Raw genomic sequence first — 20,897 nt, 5'->3', positions numbered from 1 at the left:
ATAGGATAATTTCTTAGATGGTTGTTAGCCTAGAGGAAAGCTTTTATTTATTATTTATTTAGACTGTTCAGCTTATCAGATCCTAGTTCTCCTGAGTAGGGATTGATTCTGGGCCACAGCAGTGAAAGCGTCAAATCCTAACCACTAGACCGCCAGGGAACTCCCTTTATTTTTTAATATTGCTCATATAACTAGGTACTTAACTGAATTTCTTTATTAAGTTTTCCAGATTATTTTCTTAATTTTTTGTTTTAATAATATTGTCTATAAATAATGATTCCGTGTTTCTTAAAAAGATCTCTGGAAGATTCTTAAGGCTAGTAGGAGGGCTGAGTATAAAACAAGACCTCCTAGGTACTTGCCAGGAAAGGCATTTTAAAATACATGGAGTGATCTGTATGTTCTTGAGGTTCTATACTCCTATCAGCCGACACATTTTGTGAAGTGCTCTGTCATAGGATGGGGAGAAAAGGACAACTTCATCAGAACTTCCAGGTACCATTTTGCATCCTCTGGGCGGCAGCTCTGTGGTTTCTGATCCACTTGACAGCATCTTGCCTCGGTTCACGTTGCTCACCTGTAGTTTCCTGCTCTGGGGCTTTCCTGCTGATGCCGAGGCATGGGATGCCATGGAAAAAGAGTCTGGAAGTGTGTGTGTGTGTGTGTGTGTGTGTGTGTGTGTGTGTATGTGGTGGTGGTGGTGATGGTGGTGATAGGGTGTTAGTCCTATCCCTGGAGAAACTTTGGCCTCTCGGTCCCCAGGAAAAGTTTATCCTGAGACAAAGTTATACAGCTTCTTGGAAGATAGTCTCCAGGGACTAAACAAGACGTTGCACTAGGCCTAGGCCAATGTGATAACAGTTACTCTTTCTCTGCTCCACTCTTCTGTCCCTGCCTCCCTCTCCATATTTGGGCTACCGCTGGGCTGATCTTGCCAAGCAGTCATGCTTTCACAGCAGCTAATGAAACACCAGTGGAAAGATAACACCTAAGGTCTACATGGATGGCCAAGCTGCATGTAAGGCTCATTACCCCAATGGGCACACCTCTGTCATTGGGCATCGCACACAGAAGGGCGCCATGAAACATCTTTACCTGGTGGGCCTGGAGGTCCCGGGAACCCCACAGGACCTGGAGAACCAGGACGGCCGGGGAACCCCGGAGGCCCTGCTGCAGTCTTTCCTGGGGGCCCTTGCTCCCCTTTACTTCCTTTCACACCGGGTACTCCAGGGGCTCCTCGGAGGCCAGGCCTTGATGATCCTTGAGAAAAATAATCATTTATTGTATTTAAAAAGTTTCCCCTGATTAACATATGCATTTCAATTGCAAAAGTGAGATAGTCTTGTAAACGTTGTACAATCGAAAAGTATATAGAGCATATGAAACAGAGTGAATTTTCTTTCCTCCCTCACCTGTGACCTGGTTCAACTATCACAATACAGCAGAGCTCAGACCACTCCATTCCCACAAGATAACTTACCCGCTTTATTACAAGGGAATGAAACCGAAGTTGGGATTCACTGTAGTCTCTTGATTCAAAAGGATTTCAGGAGAAATTACTCAATACATGCTAAATATTTTGTAATTTTTTTTTTTAGAGACTGCTGCTGCTGCTGCTGCTAAGTTGCTTCAGTCGTGTCCGACTCTGTGCAACCCCATAGAGGGCAGCCCACCAGGCTCCCCCATCCCTGGGATTCTCCAGGCAAGAACACTGGAGTGGGTTGCCGTTTCCTTCTCCAATGCATGAAAGTGAAAACTGAAAGTGAAGTCACTCAGTCATGTCCGACTCTCAGCGACACCATGGACTGCAGCCCTCTAGGCTCCTGCATCCATGGGATTTTCCAGGCAAGAGGACTGGAGTGGGGTGCCATTGCAAGATGCCTATCTTTCAGTGTCTCAAATAAGAAAAAGAGAGAAAACTGTAATTGAACTTTTGTTGTTGTTGTTTAGTTGCTAAGTCATGTCCAACTCTTTTGCAACCCCGTGGACTATAGCCCACTAGGCTCTCTGTCCATGGGATTTCCCAGGCAAGAATAATGAAGTGGGTTACCATTTCCTTCTCCAGGGGATCTTCCTGATCCAGGGATAGAACACACATCTATTGCATTGGCAGGAGGATTCTTTACTACTGAGCCACCAGGGAAGCCCATTTGAAGTTTATTCCTGCCAATTGTCTTGTGTGCTGTGTGCAAAGTAGCTTCAGTTGTGTCCGACTCTTTGCCATCCTATGGACTGTAGCCCTCCAGCCTCCTCTGTCTGTGGAATTCTCCAGGTAAGAGTAGTAGAGTGGGTTGCCACTTCCTGTTCCAGGGGATCTTCCTGACCCAGGGATCAAACCCACATCTCCTGTGTCTCCTGCATTCCAGGCAGATTCTTTACCAGTGAGCCACCTGGAAGACTACTGGAAGGTGCTCTTTCTTAATATTTGGTCAGACCTCTAAAATCTCCATTTACATCATTTCACCTTCAAGAAATACCTGCTGCTAAGAGTCTGGTATATATTTTTCCATGTATATGCAAGCACACATAATATGTATACATTTTTTCTTTTCTTTTACAATAAAATCATAATATACATATAGTCCTTAACTCTCTTTAATCTTAATTCATTGTCAAAATTATTTTTAAAATATACAGCATAGTATAGGGAAAAAATGAAATATAATCAATGCAAGGGTTTATCAAATCTTTGCTATTTTGTTCTTGTTTTGTTTCCTTTTTACAAGATGACCCATTACAGAATGCCAGTTAAAATTGAGGCCGCTGTGGTTAATCCTTAACTAACATCCTTGACCCTATTCTTCCTCTTTCAAGAGGCAACCACTCTAATGATTCATGAATATTTTTACACTTTACAGAATTGTGTATGTACCACAAACAATATATGTTAAAATATAAAAACTGTAATCTATGTATCCTTAGGCAACTTGTGATACGTTATGAAAACTATCACTTTAACCAACCTAATTGCCACAGAATTAATGTTTTTCTTTCTCTGTGCCTTTTTCTGAGTTTCAAGCCTCCTGCTCCCACACCAAAGTTACTGCCTGACAGTTAAAAATGCGTGCGTGCTAAGTCTCTTCAGTTGTGTCTGACTCTGCAGTCATGTGGACGGTAGCCCCCAGGCTTCTCTGTCCATGGAATTCTCCAGGGTAGAATACTGGAGTGGATTGCCATGCCCTCCTCCAGGGGATCTTCCCAGCCCAGGAATTGAGCCGGCGTCTCTTACACCTCCTGTGTTGGCAGGCGGGTTCTTTACCACTAGTGTCACCTGGGCAGCTCAGTAGTAGTTAAAACTGCTGAGAAGTAAAAAAGAGCATTTTTATATCACTTTGTGTCGGTTTTCCTCCCTTTTCCCCTGAAGGTCCCAAAAAGCTAATGATGAAGAAGTTGGAAACACTTGTATATCAATTAATGAAACATCACTCTTAAGTAAATAATGCAAACTCATTAGAAAGCAGCATGTTTTCCTTTTAATAGTATTTGTATTGGTATCTGAGAATTAAACATGTACATACCAGGACTTCCAGGGGTTCCAGGGGGACCACTGGGACCTGAGGACACATAACCGTAATTGTTTACAAAGATAGAACTATCCCCTCCTTCCGTTGTTGAAATCTTAGATGGCAATATAATGATAATTACCAATACAGTTTTCATACTTTGCCTCTACTCTCACATAAGTAAGTATGAGAAAAGTTCAGTCATTTAGACAAACTGCGAAGAAGAAACTAAGTTCATCTTAGATGTCTAACACTCAAAAACAGGGAGGGGGCGGAGTAGGGGATTAAGGGACAAGAACTACGATGTATAAAATACACAAACAATAAGGACATATTGTATAGCACAGGGAAATACAGCCATTATTTTTTAATAACTTCACATGGAGTATAACCTACAAAAGTATTGAATCACTATGTTGTACACCTTAAACCCATATAATATTGCAAATCAACTATACTTTTTTTTTAAAAGTAAATTATAGTGCTTTATCATCTTCAGATAACTCAACAGACATTTCCTAAGAGCTGTTCTGTGTTTGGCACTTTTCTGGGATGATTCAGAGGCCAGAAGGTCAAATAGCTGAAATTGTCAACAACCTTAAGTTTGGCCTGGATCCATCTCAGATCACTTATAGCTACAACACCGAGTAGGGTTCTAACACATTGACGTATATTAGTAATTTGTAGTGAGCGTATCAGATTTTTTAAACCTGTGTCTAATAATTATCTGTCCATTTGTTTAAAACAATGAGAATTTCTACAGATTTAAATAAAATTCTCCTTTGAAATCTTATTTATAGCAATCATTTTTCTAGATCAGTGGTTCTCAAGCCTGCTACACATTAGAATTAATCTAAGGAGCTTCTATGACCTGCCAGTATCCAGGGCCCTCCTCCAGGCAATTACATCAGAATCATGGGGAAGAAATGGGGACATGGTTCTTATTCAGCAGTTCTTGGGGATTTCAATGTGCAGTGAGATATAAGAGCATATTAGCCAAGATCATCTCAACACATCAAAAGGGACAGAATATAAGTCAATGTGACTTTAATTCATGGTCCTGGAAATCAGGAACCAAGGGCTTCAGTTCCTTCTTGTCCCTATTTGTGTAGATTTGCTCAAATGAGAGCTGTTCGGGGCTCCATTTTCTCTTCTGTAATCCCTCTGGGACTGCTGGTTTTGGACACTCCCTCTCCCTGCCCTCTGGCTATGTTAGTGTCTTCCTATCAGATATGAATGTTATGTTTAAAGATACTAAATTATGCAAAAAGATAAGCAGTTACTGTCTACTATATACCACCTAAGGAATTTTTTTAGGAAAATATGAAAATTAGGAAACATCAAAAACTACCACCACCTATGAACGTTAGGAGACTGCCCCTTTCCTCTTGCAAATTCTAGGTCTGCAAACACATGTCTTGAAACACATTTTGCCATGAATGAAAGACATACGATGATCAGCAAATGCTTTAGGAAGAAAATTATTCTCACCCTGTGGGCCACGAGCTCCCTTTGGCCCTGGTAGGCCTGGAATTCCTTCATCTCCCTTTTCCTGGTATGCGTCATAATATTCTGTCTTAAAGGAAAATGAAATTGAAAAGAAAAGATAGCTATTTATGGTAACTTGCCAAATACAATTACTTCAATTTCTTATTTTTTGACTAAAATGATACTTTCCTTATTTTCCTGAATTCACAGGCTTATGTGTTAGAAAAACATGGCAGTTAGATATATGGGATGGATAAATTTAAAAGTTAAACCTGGTATCATGACAGTGCATATTTCATGGGCCTTTGTTTAGAAATACATTTTATGATGTAGCCCAAATCATATATATACTCTTAAATATACATATACATATCTATATATGTGTGAGTATATAGAAATTAAAGTTTTACAAAAGAGTAACTTCTTACAACATATGATCAACTCTGATATTTTTTTATTCTAGTCTATTTCATTTTGAAAAAATGCTTGCCCTGTGGACTAAATTTATTTCAAAGTACATTGGGATGTATACATCAAAAAAATACTTCATTCTTTCTCTAAATTTCAGGACAGCATTGATTTTTAGGTAAATGTTTCCTTAGTCCAAGGACTGAGGATTATTAGTACTTCTGAAGTGATCAATGTGCTCATTTCCTTAACCATCTCCTTCCAAAGCAGAACTCCCTCTGAAGTCAGTAGAAGCTGCAGAACTATGTGGAATTGAGCATTAAAAAAAAAAATAGATGGAAATATAAAAGTTTTTAAAAATTTTTTCATACTTTGCATGGGGCCCATTAGCTTACTGACTTGTTTAAAGAACTATAACAAGAACTTTGTAGTTAAAACTGTATGCATAAAGTGAAAAAAAAAAAGAATTCATAATAATAATAGTAGTAACAGTGCAATAAACTCCTCCATCATAAAATCCATCAAGATATGTATGTACCTGCCAAGTATTGGCAAAGTACTTTCACAAAATAGCCTTTCATTTTCCCAGCAACCCCGTAAAAGGATCTTGGGATTGTCATCTGAATCATTTGCTTGCCAGGTAAAGAAGCTGATCTGGGACCCTCCTTCAGTTACTGAGTTAACTTACTTGGCCTGGGGGGTCTGGGAACTACATTTGTAGGAGGACACAAACACGCTCCTCCAGAGACTCCTCTGCCACCAGGGACCTTTCTGTCACACCTGCAGGTCTTTAACGGGAGTTCTGCTCTGCACTCTGAGTGTGAGAACCACCATCATTTGAGGCAACAAAGGAAGGTACCGGAACTCAGAGCCTGGGTCCCATTCACACTCATCTCCTTAAGCTACAGAGTCACTATATACAGTGTGGCCACCCTGTTGCCAGGAACTGATGGACATCAAATCCATGTCCACCCGGGAAAGAGAGATCACCTGCCTCTAAGGAGCTTAAAAGTGAAAGTGTTAGTTGCTGAGTCATGTCTGACTCTTTGCAACCTATGGAAGATAGCCCACCAGGCTCCTCTGTCCATGGAATTCTCCAGGCAAGAATACTGGAATGGGTTGTCATTCCCTTCTCCAGGGGGTCTTCCTGATCTAGGGATCAAATCAGGGTCTCCTGCATTGCAGGTGGATTCTTAACCAACTGAGCCACCAAGGAAGCTTGGGCTGGGGTCATTGGTTTTTGCAGGCCCTGAATTAAACCCAAAGTTGAGCTTCTGCTGCCTCATAGTTCAGGGCTGTCACAACAGGGCCCAGAAGGTGAAGTCCTTCTCCCACACACCCAGGACCTGAGCTGTCCTTCACTGCTGCCTTCCTGTGCCACTCAAAGGTACAGGATGACTCAGGCCGGGCCTGTTTAGACAAAGGCTTTTTCTTCTCTGCCGCCCAGGATGGGCGTTGCCAGTGCATTCCAGGGACCAAGTAGGACCAGATAAAAATATTTGTCCATTATCGAATGGACAAATAATGACAATAGCTATTTTTTTGCCCTGAATTGATAAAAAGGTAAATATTATAATCTCTATCATTAGCAGTTAATAAGGGACACTGATTCAAAATTTCCTTGATATTTGGAAAGACCTGATCAAGCATAACATTAGTATTGTCCTTCATTACACTTACTGGACCACGAAATCCTGGAGGGCCGGAGTCTCCTTTCCACCCCTGTATTGAAAGACAGTTACAAATTATGAGCACACTAATCAAAAGTATTTACATGTTAGGTATACTTAGAAATAAAAATGCATAGTTAAACAAATCTATGCTAAAACTGATGTTATTTCTATTAAATGTACAAGTCAAATTAGCATGAAAGGGATAGTGACTTTTGATTATTTTCCTGGAAGGCCATATCTGAGGCAGAAATCCTATCTACAAGGTCTGGAAGAAGTGGCTCTGTTCTCTAGGTTTCCTCCACATCACTCCCTTCAGAGGATGTTTGCATCGTTGCAACCTCTCCCTGTTCACACAGGGAAGCCAGGCCATGAGTTGTAGGCAATTCCCAGTGTCCCAGCTACTGTCAACCTCTCTTACTGAAGAGGGCATTCCAGAATTCTACAGAAAGCCATAATATCATAGGATAAAAATCTTGACTCTGGATAAATATACCTATATAGGAAAATTATTTGAAATCTGTAATGTGTTGTCAGAAATAAATTGATGTGAAACACAGTCCACAGTTCACCAATGATGCCCATTCAGTTCATCGTGACCCAGGTTGCGACTCACAGGGTTCAGACCATGCTTGACCTCCGATGAGCCGATACTTCCTCCAATCACAGGTCGCTTCCAACTCCTTCCTCATGGGAAGCTGAAATCTCACTGGTCCTAAGCCAGCTTCCACTACATAGAACAGGTTTAACATCTTTCCCTTCAAGTGTTTAAATAAAGCCGCCACAGCTCTCCTTTCTTCCTTACAAATATGCTGAGGTGTTTTAGTGAACTCTGACTGCAGCTCTTTGCACTGAATTTCAGGATATGGGGAGGAAAACGGTGAGAAAACCCAACCAATAATAAAAGCTGAAAGCAGATGTCAGGAAGGGAATTACCTTAATGCCATCTTCACCCCTTAACCCAGGGAAACCCTTGTCGCCTTTGGCTCCCTAAGAGAAGAGCAAAGTGAAGAGATCAGAAGACACACTGGTAATCAATTTCTTCTGCAGCAAGCAAAATGCTTTAAACTCCTTTTTAGGGGGGAAAAAAGGGTGTTCAGATGACCTCTCTCCACCGAGAGGGTGGAACACTAAAAGGGCATGCGTATTCAGCCGCTCAGTTGTTTCCGTCTCTGCAGCCCCATGGACTGTAGCCCACCATGAGTGACTCTCAGAAACCCTCTTGGTCTAATAGGACTGAATTTCATTACATCAATGGACCAAGTCACGTCTTTACCTCAGTGCCAGGGAAACCAGGGGCACCATCTTTTCCAGGCTTTCCCTAAAACAAAAACAAAAGAAAAACATGTAATTTACGGATACTTTAGTAAACGCGAAAAGCTTAAATGATATGATCTCTTGATCTTCGGCAAGAAAGCCTAACTGAGGTTTCCCTCAGTTATTAGAAGGAAAGACTATTACTTGCAGAACTGATGAAGACCTTGTTCTGCCAGGAAAGGCAGAAGCCAGTCAGACTGGGAAGTTAGAGAGGGTCATGGGATTCTCCAGGCAAGAGTCAGACATGACTGAAGCAACTTTGCACACATACACTATTCCATTGTATATAGGTACCACATCTTCTTTATCCATTCATCTGTCAATGGACACATGTTGTTTCCATGTCCTGACTAAACTAAAGTTAGCCATCCAAGCTTAGAAAGAAAATCAGGGAAGCACTGAGCAGAGACGTAAGCAGGAAAATTCAGAAAGAGAGAGGCATTCACAGTCAATGTATTTATTTGCAATGTTGGCAATTCCCTGAACTGCAGACATGCCTATATTTAAATATATATATATATATATATATATATGGAATTTTACAGTGTTTAAAGAGACAGAGCTGTTTAACTATTATGGGATTAACTATTATGGCACTTACCTTCCATTATAAAATTAAAAATAACATTAGTTGAATATTTTTCTTAGAAAAAATATACTTTTCCCAGGGTATGATTTTTAGAGTTTTTAAACAATGAGAGTGCTGCATGCTGGGTACTATGGGCTAAGTCATTTCAGTCCTGTGTGACTCTTTGTGACCCCATGGACTGCAGCCCGCCAGGCTCCTCTGTCCATGAGATTTTCCAGGCAAGAATACTGGAGTGGGTTGCCATGCCCTCCTCCAGGGGCTCTTCCTGACCCAGGGATGGAACTCTTGTCTCAGACATGTCTCCTCTGTTGGCAGGCAGGTTCTCTGCCACTAGTGCCACCTGGGAAGCCCTAAGCATCTTGTACTTCCACCTATAAAGTCCTGAGTACTGACTAGTTTGGGGCTCCCTGGTGGCCCAGATGAATCCATCTACAATGTAGAAGACCTGGGTTCCATTAATTTAGGCTGCACAGGACACTGATTTCCAAACTCACCTGCAGGCCTGGTTCTCCAGGAGCACCTTTTTCTGATCCATAAGATTCTCCAGGTGGCCCCTGTATCAGCGAGAGTTAGGTCAAGTTTTGTAAATTACTGATCTTTGACTTACATCGATTTTTATTAACTTTTTCCTTCCATTAAAATTTTTGAAACGATAGGTTATCTAATGAGACATCTTATTTATGAATATCAAATTAAAAACAGATGCTATAAAATCAGATGCTGAAGATAAATCACAAGATGGGTGACAGAGGGTGCATGTAAACCAGTGCAAGGATTTCAGCTAGAAGCGGCCATAACACAATTCTAGTATTTATGATCCCCGCAGTAAAATGCTATCATGCTTTAGCTAATATTAAGCCTTAAAGATAGATCATACATCAAAATATGCTCCAAGTTTCTACTATTAGTTTCAAGGGAACAATATGATTCTAAGTGACCTACGGAGGGTCCAGGGGGTCCGGACTGTCCCATGGCTCCCTGGTCCCCCTTCTCTCCCTGGAGGTCCTGTCACAAAAACAAGTTGAGGTCATCAGAAAGAGCGCAAACAAGATATTATTGACTACATTTGGAAAAGTCCTCTAGCTGTCCAATGAACTGGATTTTCAAGTTACATATATACCTCCTATTAACATTAACACATCACCATTTCTCACATTTTGAATTTTATACCTGTTAACCCCTTGAAACAATACACAAACATTTTGTGTGCTGTATTTTATTTTTTGAATTGAGGTATAGTAGATTTACAAATATTATATTAGTTTCAGGTGTACAATGTAGTGATTTAAGATTTTTGTATATTATACTCCATTTATAGTTATTATAAAACACTGGTTATATTCCCTGTGCTGTACAATATAGCCTTTGTACAGTCTCTTTTTTAAAAAAGAAAGTAATTTAGATCAAGCTGTATTAAACTAATTTAACTCCTGAATCAGTTTCCTATAAGCATAATCAGATCATTTCTAATATATTTTACTCTCATTTTGAATATATTGAAATTATTTTCACTGAGATCAATTATTTTCTGAGTAAATGTTATAATGAAGATTTGAGTCATTAATCAGGTTTGTTTTGGCCTTATCACATTTTATTAATATTTTGTGAAAATATAATTTTCAAGAACATCATTTTTTTTTAAAAAGTCATTTTTTACCCTTGGGTCAAATCTCCCAGCTCTTGATGTTTTCAAGATAAGATTTTTTAAAATAAATTTTTCAGCCAATAAAGCTTTAGATTTTATTAAATTTACTTTTATTGATTAATTCTGAAAAGTTCAGTTATTTTCCTCAGGTAATATTTTTTCCAGTATTCAATGAGAGTTATTATTTTGGTCATATAAAACTTCACCGTGTTTTAACTTATCAGCTTTGTTTGATAACTTCTATTATTAAAAGTTAATTATATTGAAAAGTGATGGCTAAGGTATTTCTTTTAGGGTGATGAAAACGTTCTAAAATGCCCACGGTAAGTTGCACAACTCTGTGAATACATTAATAGCCACTGACTTGCACACTAAATGGGTGAATTATATGTTATGTGACTTATACCTCAATAATGCTGTTAAAAATTAATTATAATGAACATCCATGAATTTCTTCTTTAAAATGGTGAAAATTACAGCATGTAAATCATATTGCAATCAAGGTATTATCAAAACAGTTTATCATAATTTTAAAAAGAGAGACAATTTATGCCTACTTCTTAGTTTGTTGTTTAGTTCCTCAGTCTTGTTCGACTCTTTTTGACCCCATGGACTGCAGCCCTCCAGGCTCCTCTGTTCATGGTGTTTTCCAGGCAAGAATGCTGGAGTGGGTTGCCATTTCCTTCTCCAATTTCTTAGTTAATCCACAGGAAAATTACTAGCTTCCCCCTCACTCCCTATTACCTGTCCCAGACATTTCAGGATCAACCTAGTGTCTAGGATTGGGGTATTATGCTGTGATGCACTTCTGAGCATCTGATTCAATTTTGTCCCCTGGTGCTTCCAGCTACCCCAATGTGAGAGCAAAAAGCACCTGATAATTTCCAAATAAGAGTCATGGTGTCCTTGGAGAGGAATGGGGGCCACAGTGTCTTGGGGTTATAATGGCAAGGTAAAAACGTTTCATTTGATTATGATAACACTCCACCCTTATTTTTAGGTGATTACCATCCTTCCTTGGTGGCTCAGCGGTAAAGAATCCACCTGCCAAGCAGGAAACACAGGTTCAATCCCTGAGTTGGGAAGATCCCCTGGAGAAGGAAATGGCAACCCACTCCAGTACTCTTGCCTGGAGAATTCCATGGACAGAGGAGCCTGGCGGGCCACAGTCCATGGGGTCACGAGTCAGACATGACTGAGTGACTAGATAGCAAAACAACCATCCAGTTGGATCAGAGACATACACCCATTTTGTTACCACCTATTCAAAAATACACACTGAAAACCCAGCCTGTGTTAGGAACAGTGAGAGGGATGAGGATAAAGGGTAAGCAAAATTAGATTGAGGCTCCTCCTTCAACAGTCTTGAAAGTGGCTTGCCTTGGGTCTTCTGCACCTTATGCTTTCCAGTTCTTGAATAAAAGACAGGAAAAGAATAAAATCCAGAGACCTAGGCTGGCTGGATTGGAGTTAGGTGCTGTTACTGTCTTCTGTCCATGGGATTTCCCAGGCAAGAATACTGGAATGGGTTGCCATTTCCTTTTCCAGGGGATCTTCCCAACCCAGGGATTGAACCAACTCTACTCTGCTGAGTTGGCAGGTAGATTATTTTTACCACTGGGCCACCTCGGAAGTGGACTTAGGTGACAGAGCTTATAAAAGAGGTAAGGGATCACAGGGCCTCATGGAAGAGAGGGGAAGGCAGGAGCCTAATAATAAAACAGAAGAGTTACCGTTCTGTTATCAGGGCCGGTTAGAGTCACAATAACTGTTCCTGGTGGTCCAGGTGGTCCTGTCAATCCTTTCACACCCTAAAGACAAATACACTCAGGAATTAAAAAAAAAAAAAGTAAGCTTAAGAGATCTACATTTCCTCTTTAGTTCTTACCTAAAAAATAAAGCAAACAAAGCTTGAGACACAGCAAATACTTTGGTTTCAATGTGACTTAGTAAATAAAATGTGCATTAGTAAGTCTTGTGTTGTTGGTGGCCAGTTGCTCAGTGGTGTCTGCCTCTGTGACTCCATAGACTGCAGCACTCCAGCCTTCCCAATCCTTCAGCATCTCCTGGAGTTTGCTTAAACTGATGTCTATTGAGTTAGATGGTTAGATGCTATCCAACTATCTAGTCCTCTGTCGTACCCTTCTCCTCCTACCTTCAATCTTTCCCAGCATCTGGCTCTTCGCATCAGGCAGCCAAAGTCCTGGAGCTTCAGTTTCAGTAACAGTCCTTCCAATGAATATTCAGAGCTGATTTCCTTTAGGATGGACTGGTTCGATCTCCTTGCAGTCCAAGGGACTCTCGAGTCCTCTCTAACACCACAGTTCGAAAGCATCAGTTCTTTGGTGCTCAGCCTTTATGGTCCAGCTTTCACATGTGTACATGACTACTGGAAAAACCATAGCTTTGCCTATATGGAGCTTTGTTGGCAAGATAATGTCTCTGCTTTTTAATATGCTGTTTAGATTTGTCATAGCTTTTTCTGAGGAACAAGCATCTTAATTTCATGGATGCAGTCACCATCCACAGTGATTTCTGAGCTCAAGAAAAGAAAGTCTGTCACACTTTTCATTGTTTCCCCATTTGTTTGCATGGGACTGGATGCCTCGATCGGAGGAGATGATAGCAACCCACTCCAGTACTCTTGCCTGGAAAATCCCATGGATGGAGGAGCCTGGTAGGCTGCAGTCCATGGGGTCGCTAGGAGTTGGACATGACTGAGTGACTTCACTTTCACTTTTCACTTTCATGCATTGGAAAAGGAAATGGTAACCCACTCCAGTGTTCTTGCCTGGAGAATCCAGGGACGGGGAGCCTGGTGGGCTGCTGTCTCTGGGGTCGCACAGAGTCGGATACGACTGAAGCGACTTAGCAGCAGCAGCAGCAGCAGCAGCAGCAGCAGGATGCCTCAATCTTCGTTTTTTGAATGTTGAGTTTTAAGCCAGCTTTTTCACTCTTCTCTTTCACCTTCCTTAAGAGGCTCTTTAGTTCCTCTTTGCTTTCTGCCATAAGGGTGGTGTCATCTGAATATCTGAAGTTATTGATATTCCACCCATCAATCTTGATTCCAGCTTGTGCTTCATCCAGCCTGGAATTTCTCATGGTACACTCTCAGTTCAGTCACTCAGTCATGTCTGACTCTTGGTGACTCCATGGACGGCAGCACGCCAGCCTTCCCTGTCCACCACCAACTCCTGGAGCTTGCTCATACTCATGTCCATCGAGTCGGTGAGGCCATCCAACCACCTCATCATCTGTCATTCCCCTTTCCCCCCACCTTCAATCTTTCAGGGTCTTTTCTGGTGAGTCAGTTCTTCTCATCAGGTGGCCAAAGTTGGAGTTTCAGCTTCACCATTAGTCCTTCCAATGAATATTCAGGACTGATTTCCTTTACGATGGACTGGTTTGATCTCCTTGCAGTCCAAGGGACTCTCAGGAGTCTTCATCAATACCATAGTTCAAAAGCATCAATTCTTTGGTGCTCAGCTTTCTTTATAGTCCAACTCTCACATCCATACATGACTACTGGAAAAACCATAGCTTCAACTAGATGGACATTTGTCAGCAAAGTAATGTCTCTGCTTTTTAATATGCTGTCTAGGTTGGTCATAACTTTTCTTCCAAGGAGCAAATGTCTTTTAATTTCATTTTAGCCCCCTAAAATAAAGTCTGTCACTGTTTCCATTGTTTCCTCATCTATTTGCCATGAAATGATGGGACTGGATGCCGTGATCTTTGTTTTCTGAATGTTGAGTTTTAAGCCAACTTTTTCACTCTCCTCTTTCTCTTTCATCAAGAGGCTCTTTAGTTCCTCTTTGCTTTCTGCCATAAGGGTGGTGCCATCTGTGTATCTCAAGTTACTGATATTTCTCCTGGCGATCTTGATTTCAGCTTGTGCTTCATCCATTTCTCATGATGATACTCTACATATAAGTTAAATAAGCAAGGTGACAATATACAGCCTTGAAGTACTCCTTTCCTGATTTGGAACCAGTCTGTTGTTCCATGTCTGGTTCTAACTGTTGCTTCTTGACCAACATACAGATTTCTAAGGAGGCAGGCAAGGTGATCTGGTATTCCCATCTCTTTAAGAATTTTCCACAGTTTGTTGCGATGGAACACAGTCAAAGGCTTTATTGTAGTCAGTGAAGCAGAAGTAGATGTTTTTCTGGAATTCTATTGCTTATTCTATGATCTAGTTGATGTTGGCAATTTGATCTCTGGCTCATCTGCCTTTTCTAAATCCATCTTGTACATCTGAAAGTCCTCAGTTCACATACTGTTGATGCCTAGCTTAAAGGATTTTGCGTATTACTTTGCTAGCATGCAAAATGAGTGCAATTGTGCAGTAGTTTGAACATTCTTTGGCACTGCCCTTCTTTGGGATTGGAATGAAAACTGAGTTTCCAAATTTGCTGGCATACTTAGTACAGCACTTTAAGAGCATTATCTTTTAGGATTTGAAATAGCTCAGCTAGAATTCCATCACCTCTCTAGTGATGCTTCCTAAGGCCCACTTGACTTCACACCTCAGGATGTCTGGCTCTAGGTGAGTGATCACTCCATTGCGGTTATCTGGGTTATTAAGACTTTTTTGTTTTGTTTTTACCTTATTGGAGTATAGCTGATTAACAATATTGTGATAGTTTCAAGTGGACAGCAAAGGAACTCTACCATATATATACATGTATCCATTTTTTTCCCAAACTCCCCTCCTATCCAGGCTGCCACATAACATTGAGCAGAATTCTTTGTGCTATACAGTAGGTCCTTGTTGATAATCCATTTAAAATACAGCAGTGTATATATGTCCATCCCAAAGCCCCTAACTATCCCTTTCCCCCATCCTTCTCCCTGGCAATCATAAGCTTTTCTCTAAGACTGTGAGTCTGTTTCTGTTTTGTATACAAGTTCACTTGTATCATTTCTTTTTCAATTCCACATATAAGGGTATCATCAGATATTTCTCCTTCTTTGCCTGACTTACTTCACTCAGTATGACAATCTCTAAGTCCATCCATGTTGCCGCAAATGGCATTATAAAATGTGATGTTTACTAAGGAACCTAAAATATTTTGCCCACAAATAAACCATAGTATATAAATTACCCGCTCTCCTTTCTGTCCTAGCACGTTATCACCCATGTGACCCTGTAAGAAAAGATAACACCAAATTATTTTTTTAATGAATACGAATATACAGTCTAAGCCCATTAAAGTTCCAATGTTTGTAACCATACACTTACATTTTAATCGTAATGTTAGAATTGTAAAAGTTACTTTATTGCTTGGAGTAGAGTGGCAACATGTTTCTTTTAAAAGGAGAGATCTTATAGTGCAGAAAGTTGAAGGGAGTTAGTTAAAAAACGCAAGTGATGGCATGAAAGGGTGTGGGGTGGAGGAAGCCGGCTCAGAGAACATTTTTTTTTTTTTTCTTTAGCTCAGAGGACCTTTTTTTTTTTAGCTAGCCACCAGCTAGTTTTGAATCTGCTGGCTGGATACGTAACTTCATAATGCCCTGTTTTCTAGTCTTACAAATAAGAGGGATATGTAGCTGAACTTCAGGATTCTGAAATTCAAAACTTAATAGAGAACTAAAAACAGAATTCAAGCTAACCTGACTTCACTAGTAAATTAGAACATGAGCTAAGTCTAATGTGAATCATCTCCAGTACATCTATCATTTCAACCAATGTCTGTTTCTTTGCTTCTGAGTGTGTAGATTTTCATCCCATTAGGCCACAAGCAGTAGAGAAAAGCTCAGGATGACGAATCAAAAGATTTTAAATGTTAGTTCTGCCAATTACTGTTTGATGATTCACTTAACCTGAACCTGTTTACCTCACAGACAGCATATGTGTGTGTCTCTGTGTGTGTATATACATGCACATCAATGAAACAATAAATGTGAAAACACCTTGGAAAGTATCCTACACACAAAGGCTTACCTGATCATAAGAGATACTGTGTTTAGTACTAATTTCCTGGTGAGGCTCAGCTCTCTCTCAACATTTTCTTACTTAAACTAATGAAGGAGATCTGACTATCCAGCCCCAAAATACACCACTTTGGCAGAAGAGCTCTTTTGAGCTGAAGGCATTTGAGAAACAGGGAATGCAGAAAAAGTTCTCTCCTCTCTCCCTGGGCCTCAAGGCTGGGCACAGATTTCCCCCTGTGAATGTCACCCTCCCTGCTCCTGTACACAGAAGACAGCTCATCACGGGAGACAACACCAGCTTAAACCTGCATAAACAGACTTCACTGAAATAACCCTTATCTTCCACTAGTTTCCCCCATATATTTACCTGCCCACAATTTGTTGCCCCTAGAAGCTCACAACCCACTTCCTATGTCTTGATACTTCACCACAAATGTATCACCCTTTGTTAAAATGGTATACAAGCCTCTGGGTCTGATTGCTTCTTTGGGGTTTTCATTTCATTTCTGTGAGGTCTCCATATGCATATGAAATCAACCTTTTTTTCTCCTGTTAACCCAGTCACTGAACCTAAGAAGATAGAAGAAAAAGTTTTTTTTTTTTTTCTCCCCAATCCTAACAGTTGGCTTTTGTAACAGAAAGACATGCAGGACCCTGTTTAATGAGCACATGAACAGTCAATTTTTATTTTCTAGTATGAAGACAGGTTGGTTTTGGGAAGCAGCCCAGTACAAAATGTATGAGATAAAGTACTGGGAGATCGGCAGGATTATGAGAAATGGAAACTTATGAACTAGGAATCCTTGCTCTTTTCCCAACAAGGAGCTCCTTAAAATTGAATTAAGATTCTTTGTATCAGAGATCAAGTTACTGAAGTGCAGGGAAAGGAGAAGAAAGAGATGGAGAACTGTTCATGTCCCTGCTGGGGATTCTCGTGAGTCCCAAAGAGAAGCCCCAGCAGAGACCCACATGTGCAATCAGACTGAGTTGGCTTTTAGATCAGTTAGGATGTTCTGGCTGGTACAACATATAGATTGCAATCTACCTTAGGTCCTGGAGATCCCATGGTTCCTGGAAAGCCCTAGAAAAATCCATCAGTGAAAATTACAGCAGGTAGTTCACCAAGCCTACAATTCTGTTTAAAATCTTTAAGCTACGATTCTTTTATTAGTTACAACGTCTATTGCAATGGTGGCCTCATACTCACAAGGAATCCTGGAGGGCCACGTGGACCCGCAGGTCCAGGAAAACCTGGAAGGCCTGGCAAGCCCTTTAAATGAAGAGAAGAATTAGAGTAAGTTTAAATTCACTTCTTACTGAAGAACAATGTCTATTAGTTAAATGCCTTAAATTATTTTAGTAAAATCAGAGCATGATGTTTCCCATTTACGCCTGCAGTTAATTTCAGTAAAGGCCATGTGCCATGTATAACTACCAGGACTATCTTGGTGGTACTACCTGGGGGTACCATCCCGGTGGTTCTATTTCCAGAAAAATGACCAAAGCATTTGCTTTACTTCAGAAGACTTTTTAAGAAAATTTTCCTCTCCCTGCCTTTCTCTCTGTCTCTCGCCAAGCATGCTCCTACTTCTGGATCCTTCCACCTGCTTTCCCTCTGCCTAGAATCCTCTTTCCCCAGATGTCTATCTCTATGACTCACTTCTGCTCCCTTTTCTTGTCTTTACTCAAACATTATCCTTTCCATGGGCCTTCCTGCATATCCAATCTAAAGTCACAGCACTCCTTCTAACCTAGACACTTTCTATCCTCAACCCAACATTAATTTTTCTCCTCAGCATTTATTACTATCTAACACAACACACATGGATGTGAGAGTTGGACTGTGAAGAAAGCTGAGCACCGAAGAATTGATGCTTTTGAACTGTGGTGTTGGAGAAGACTCTTGAGAGCTCCTTGGACTGCAAGGAGATCCAACCAGTCCATCCTAGAGGAGATCAGTCCTGGGTGTCCACTGGTGGGACTGATGTTGAAGCTGAAACTCCAATATTTGGCCACCTGATGCGAAGAGCTGACTCATTTGAAAAGACCCTGATGCTGGGAAAGATTAAGGGCAGGAGGAGAAGGGGACGCCAGAGGATGAGATGGTTGGATGGCATCATCGACTCAATGGGTGGACTCTGGAAGTTGGTGATGGACAGGGAGGCCTGGTGTGCTGCAGTTCATGGGGTCACAAGGAGTCAGACACGACTGACCGCCTGAACTGAACTGAACACAACACACAGGAAGTAATTTACATTTTGAAATATTTTCTCCTTCTAGAAGGCATGTGCCATGAGGGCAAGAATTTTGGTTAAACTGTTTTTGGGGATTTGTGCACTATGGTATCCCAGAGCCTCAATAGCTCCTGGTACCTAACTAGCAGGTGGATGGTAAGAGGGATTTCCTGTAGAACTGAAGGTCCCACTCTTGTACCTTCAGCAGTAGCACATTGTAATACATTGCCAATGCTCGACACACATTTAAGGGATACATCGTGTCTCTACTAGATTCCCCGCCCTCAGCATCTGACCCCTTAATGCTTCCTGAGCAAACAAACAAGCAAACAAGAAACAAACCAAGAGCCATCTACTTTTGTGCCTTTTCTCAAAAGCCTATGACTGGGCTTCCCTGGTGGTCCAGTGGTTAAGAATCCGTCTTGCAGTGCAGGAGACACCAGTTTGATCCCTGATCTGAGAAGATCCCACACGCCACAGGGCAAATAAGCCCTTGAGCTGCAACTACTAAGCCTGTGTGCCGTAACTGCTGAAGCTCGCACGCCTTGAGCCTGTGCGCCACATCAAGAGAAGTCACTCCGATGAGAAGCCTGCACACCGCAGCTAGAGAAAGCTCGAGAGCAGCAACAAAGACCTAGCACAGTCGAAAATAAGTAAATAAATAAAATTCTCTGCCGGCTTCCAATTGCATCACTGTTCCGTTTTGCAGCCCATCCATCACCAGCTGGCACTGCTCACTAAATGGATGTTCAACAACCTTAACTCAAACTCTTTGACTTGCTCAGGCAAATATCAACCTCTACTCAGAATTTCCACATATATTTCTGAATTAAGATATTTATGATTAATTAATCTGAAAGTTAGTATCAAAAGACTTCTTTGAATCAGGAAGTAAAGGATATTTGGGGGAACAGCTGTTTCTTTGTATCTATTCTGGATCACCCTTAGGCTACAGGCATACATATCAGAAAGCAAACTATTCAGCAGGAGAAAGATGCATTTAAATAAAATTTACTATCATGCATACTTTACAATATGACTGTTATTTAATATTACAGTTTTAAATTCCATTCGATGTGGGATACAAACCTATCCTGGATTTTGACAAATACTAAGAGGAACATAACCATTCCTTGAAAATTCCCCCTTAGATTGAAGAAAGCTTGGGTGATTGAGACTTGAGAAGAGAATAAAATACATATGTACAAAAGCATCTTTTTTATATGAGCTTAATGTAGTTTCTTATAATGAGGTGAAAGTTTTAGAATAAAATGAAATATATAAATAGGAGAAACATGAATGTGAAAAATATTTTTAAGAGGGTGAGAAAGATATAAGGAGAGGAGGAGAGAGAGAGAAAGAAGAGAAAAAAAGAAGTGGAAAGAGACAGACAGAGAGAGATGGAGAATGATAGAGACCGTCTCTGAAGTGTGTACCTGGAATCCAGGAGCTCCTGGCAACCCAGGGTCACCTTTTCCATCAAGGCCTACACCTTCTCCTTCAGCAGGAGCACCCTTGAAAAGGAAATTCATCAAACATCAGCAGCATTTTATCTTCAAAACATCTTTAAATGATTATTCAAGGTCATACTGTTTCAAGGATAAAAGTGTTTCCAGGATATACACTTACAGAAATGCTATAGGATTTTTTAGTTATTCTGTTTTGAAGAATTCAAAGCATTTTCATGTTTTCTAAAACTGACCATTGGCTATAGAAGGAAGACACAAGAATAATAGACCATTTCCCAAGACACCAAAATGAGTGGCACTTCCTGATCTAGAATCTGGAGCCTTGAGCATAAGATCAGTTCTCCTTGCCCAGACCTTATTTTCCTAAAGGATGATACAAAGCTTGCATTCCTTAAGACATATTTATGACAAGAAGTAGAAGACGCTCAATAGGAATAAATGTCATTTCTGAATTAATCATGAAATCTGATTTGTAATGACATATCTTAAGAGATGTGCCTTTCATATGTACAATTAGAGATTTTTCAACAATAACATGCCACAAATCACTTACCTTTTCTCCTTTCAAACCAATGACACCCTAGGGAAAAGAGCATCATATTAATAACTAGAGGCAAACCAAATACAGAACACCCCT

The 20,897-nt window shown here is 40.6% G+C and overlaps 1 protein-coding gene across 1 annotated transcript in view; it reads right to left on the bottom strand.

The window, feature by feature from the left end:
* The window catches only part of COL4A3 (collagen type IV alpha 3 chain), a 156,988-nt gene that overhangs the window by 43,040 nt on the left and 93,051 nt on the right, over positions 1–20,897 (bottom strand). The window contains exons 8-21 of the mRNA XM_069578390.1: positions 20,814–20,840; positions 20,228–20,305; positions 17,765–17,827; positions 17,603–17,638; positions 15,729–15,770; positions 12,354–12,431; positions 9,918–9,980; positions 9,470–9,529; positions 8,346–8,390; positions 8,006–8,059; positions 7,080–7,121; positions 4,995–5,079; positions 3,519–3,554; positions 1,096–1,260 (exon numbers count right to left, since the gene is read on the bottom strand). Of these exons, the coding sequence (XP_069434491.1) occupies positions 1,096–1,260; positions 3,519–3,554; positions 4,995–5,079; positions 7,080–7,121; positions 8,006–8,059; positions 8,346–8,390; positions 9,470–9,529; positions 9,918–9,980; positions 12,354–12,431; positions 15,729–15,770; positions 17,603–17,638; positions 17,765–17,827; positions 20,228–20,305; positions 20,814–20,840 (874 nt within the window). The remainder of the gene's footprint in view (positions 1–1,095; positions 1,261–3,518; positions 3,555–4,994; positions 5,080–7,079; positions 7,122–8,005; positions 8,060–8,345; positions 8,391–9,469; positions 9,530–9,917; positions 9,981–12,353; positions 12,432–15,728; positions 15,771–17,602; positions 17,639–17,764; positions 17,828–20,227; positions 20,306–20,813; positions 20,841–20,897) is intronic.

Source organism: Ovis canadensis, chromosome 2 (assembly GCF_042477335.2).
Source record: "Ovis canadensis isolate MfBH-ARS-UI-01 breed Bighorn chromosome 2, ARS-UI_OviCan_v2, whole genome shotgun sequence".
In the NCBI taxonomy this organism is placed as follows: Eukaryota; Metazoa; Chordata; class Mammalia; order Artiodactyla; family Bovidae; genus Ovis; species Ovis canadensis.
The sequence above is the reverse complement of the archived record's forward strand: the minus strand, read 5'-3'. Positions and strand labels throughout refer to the sequence as shown.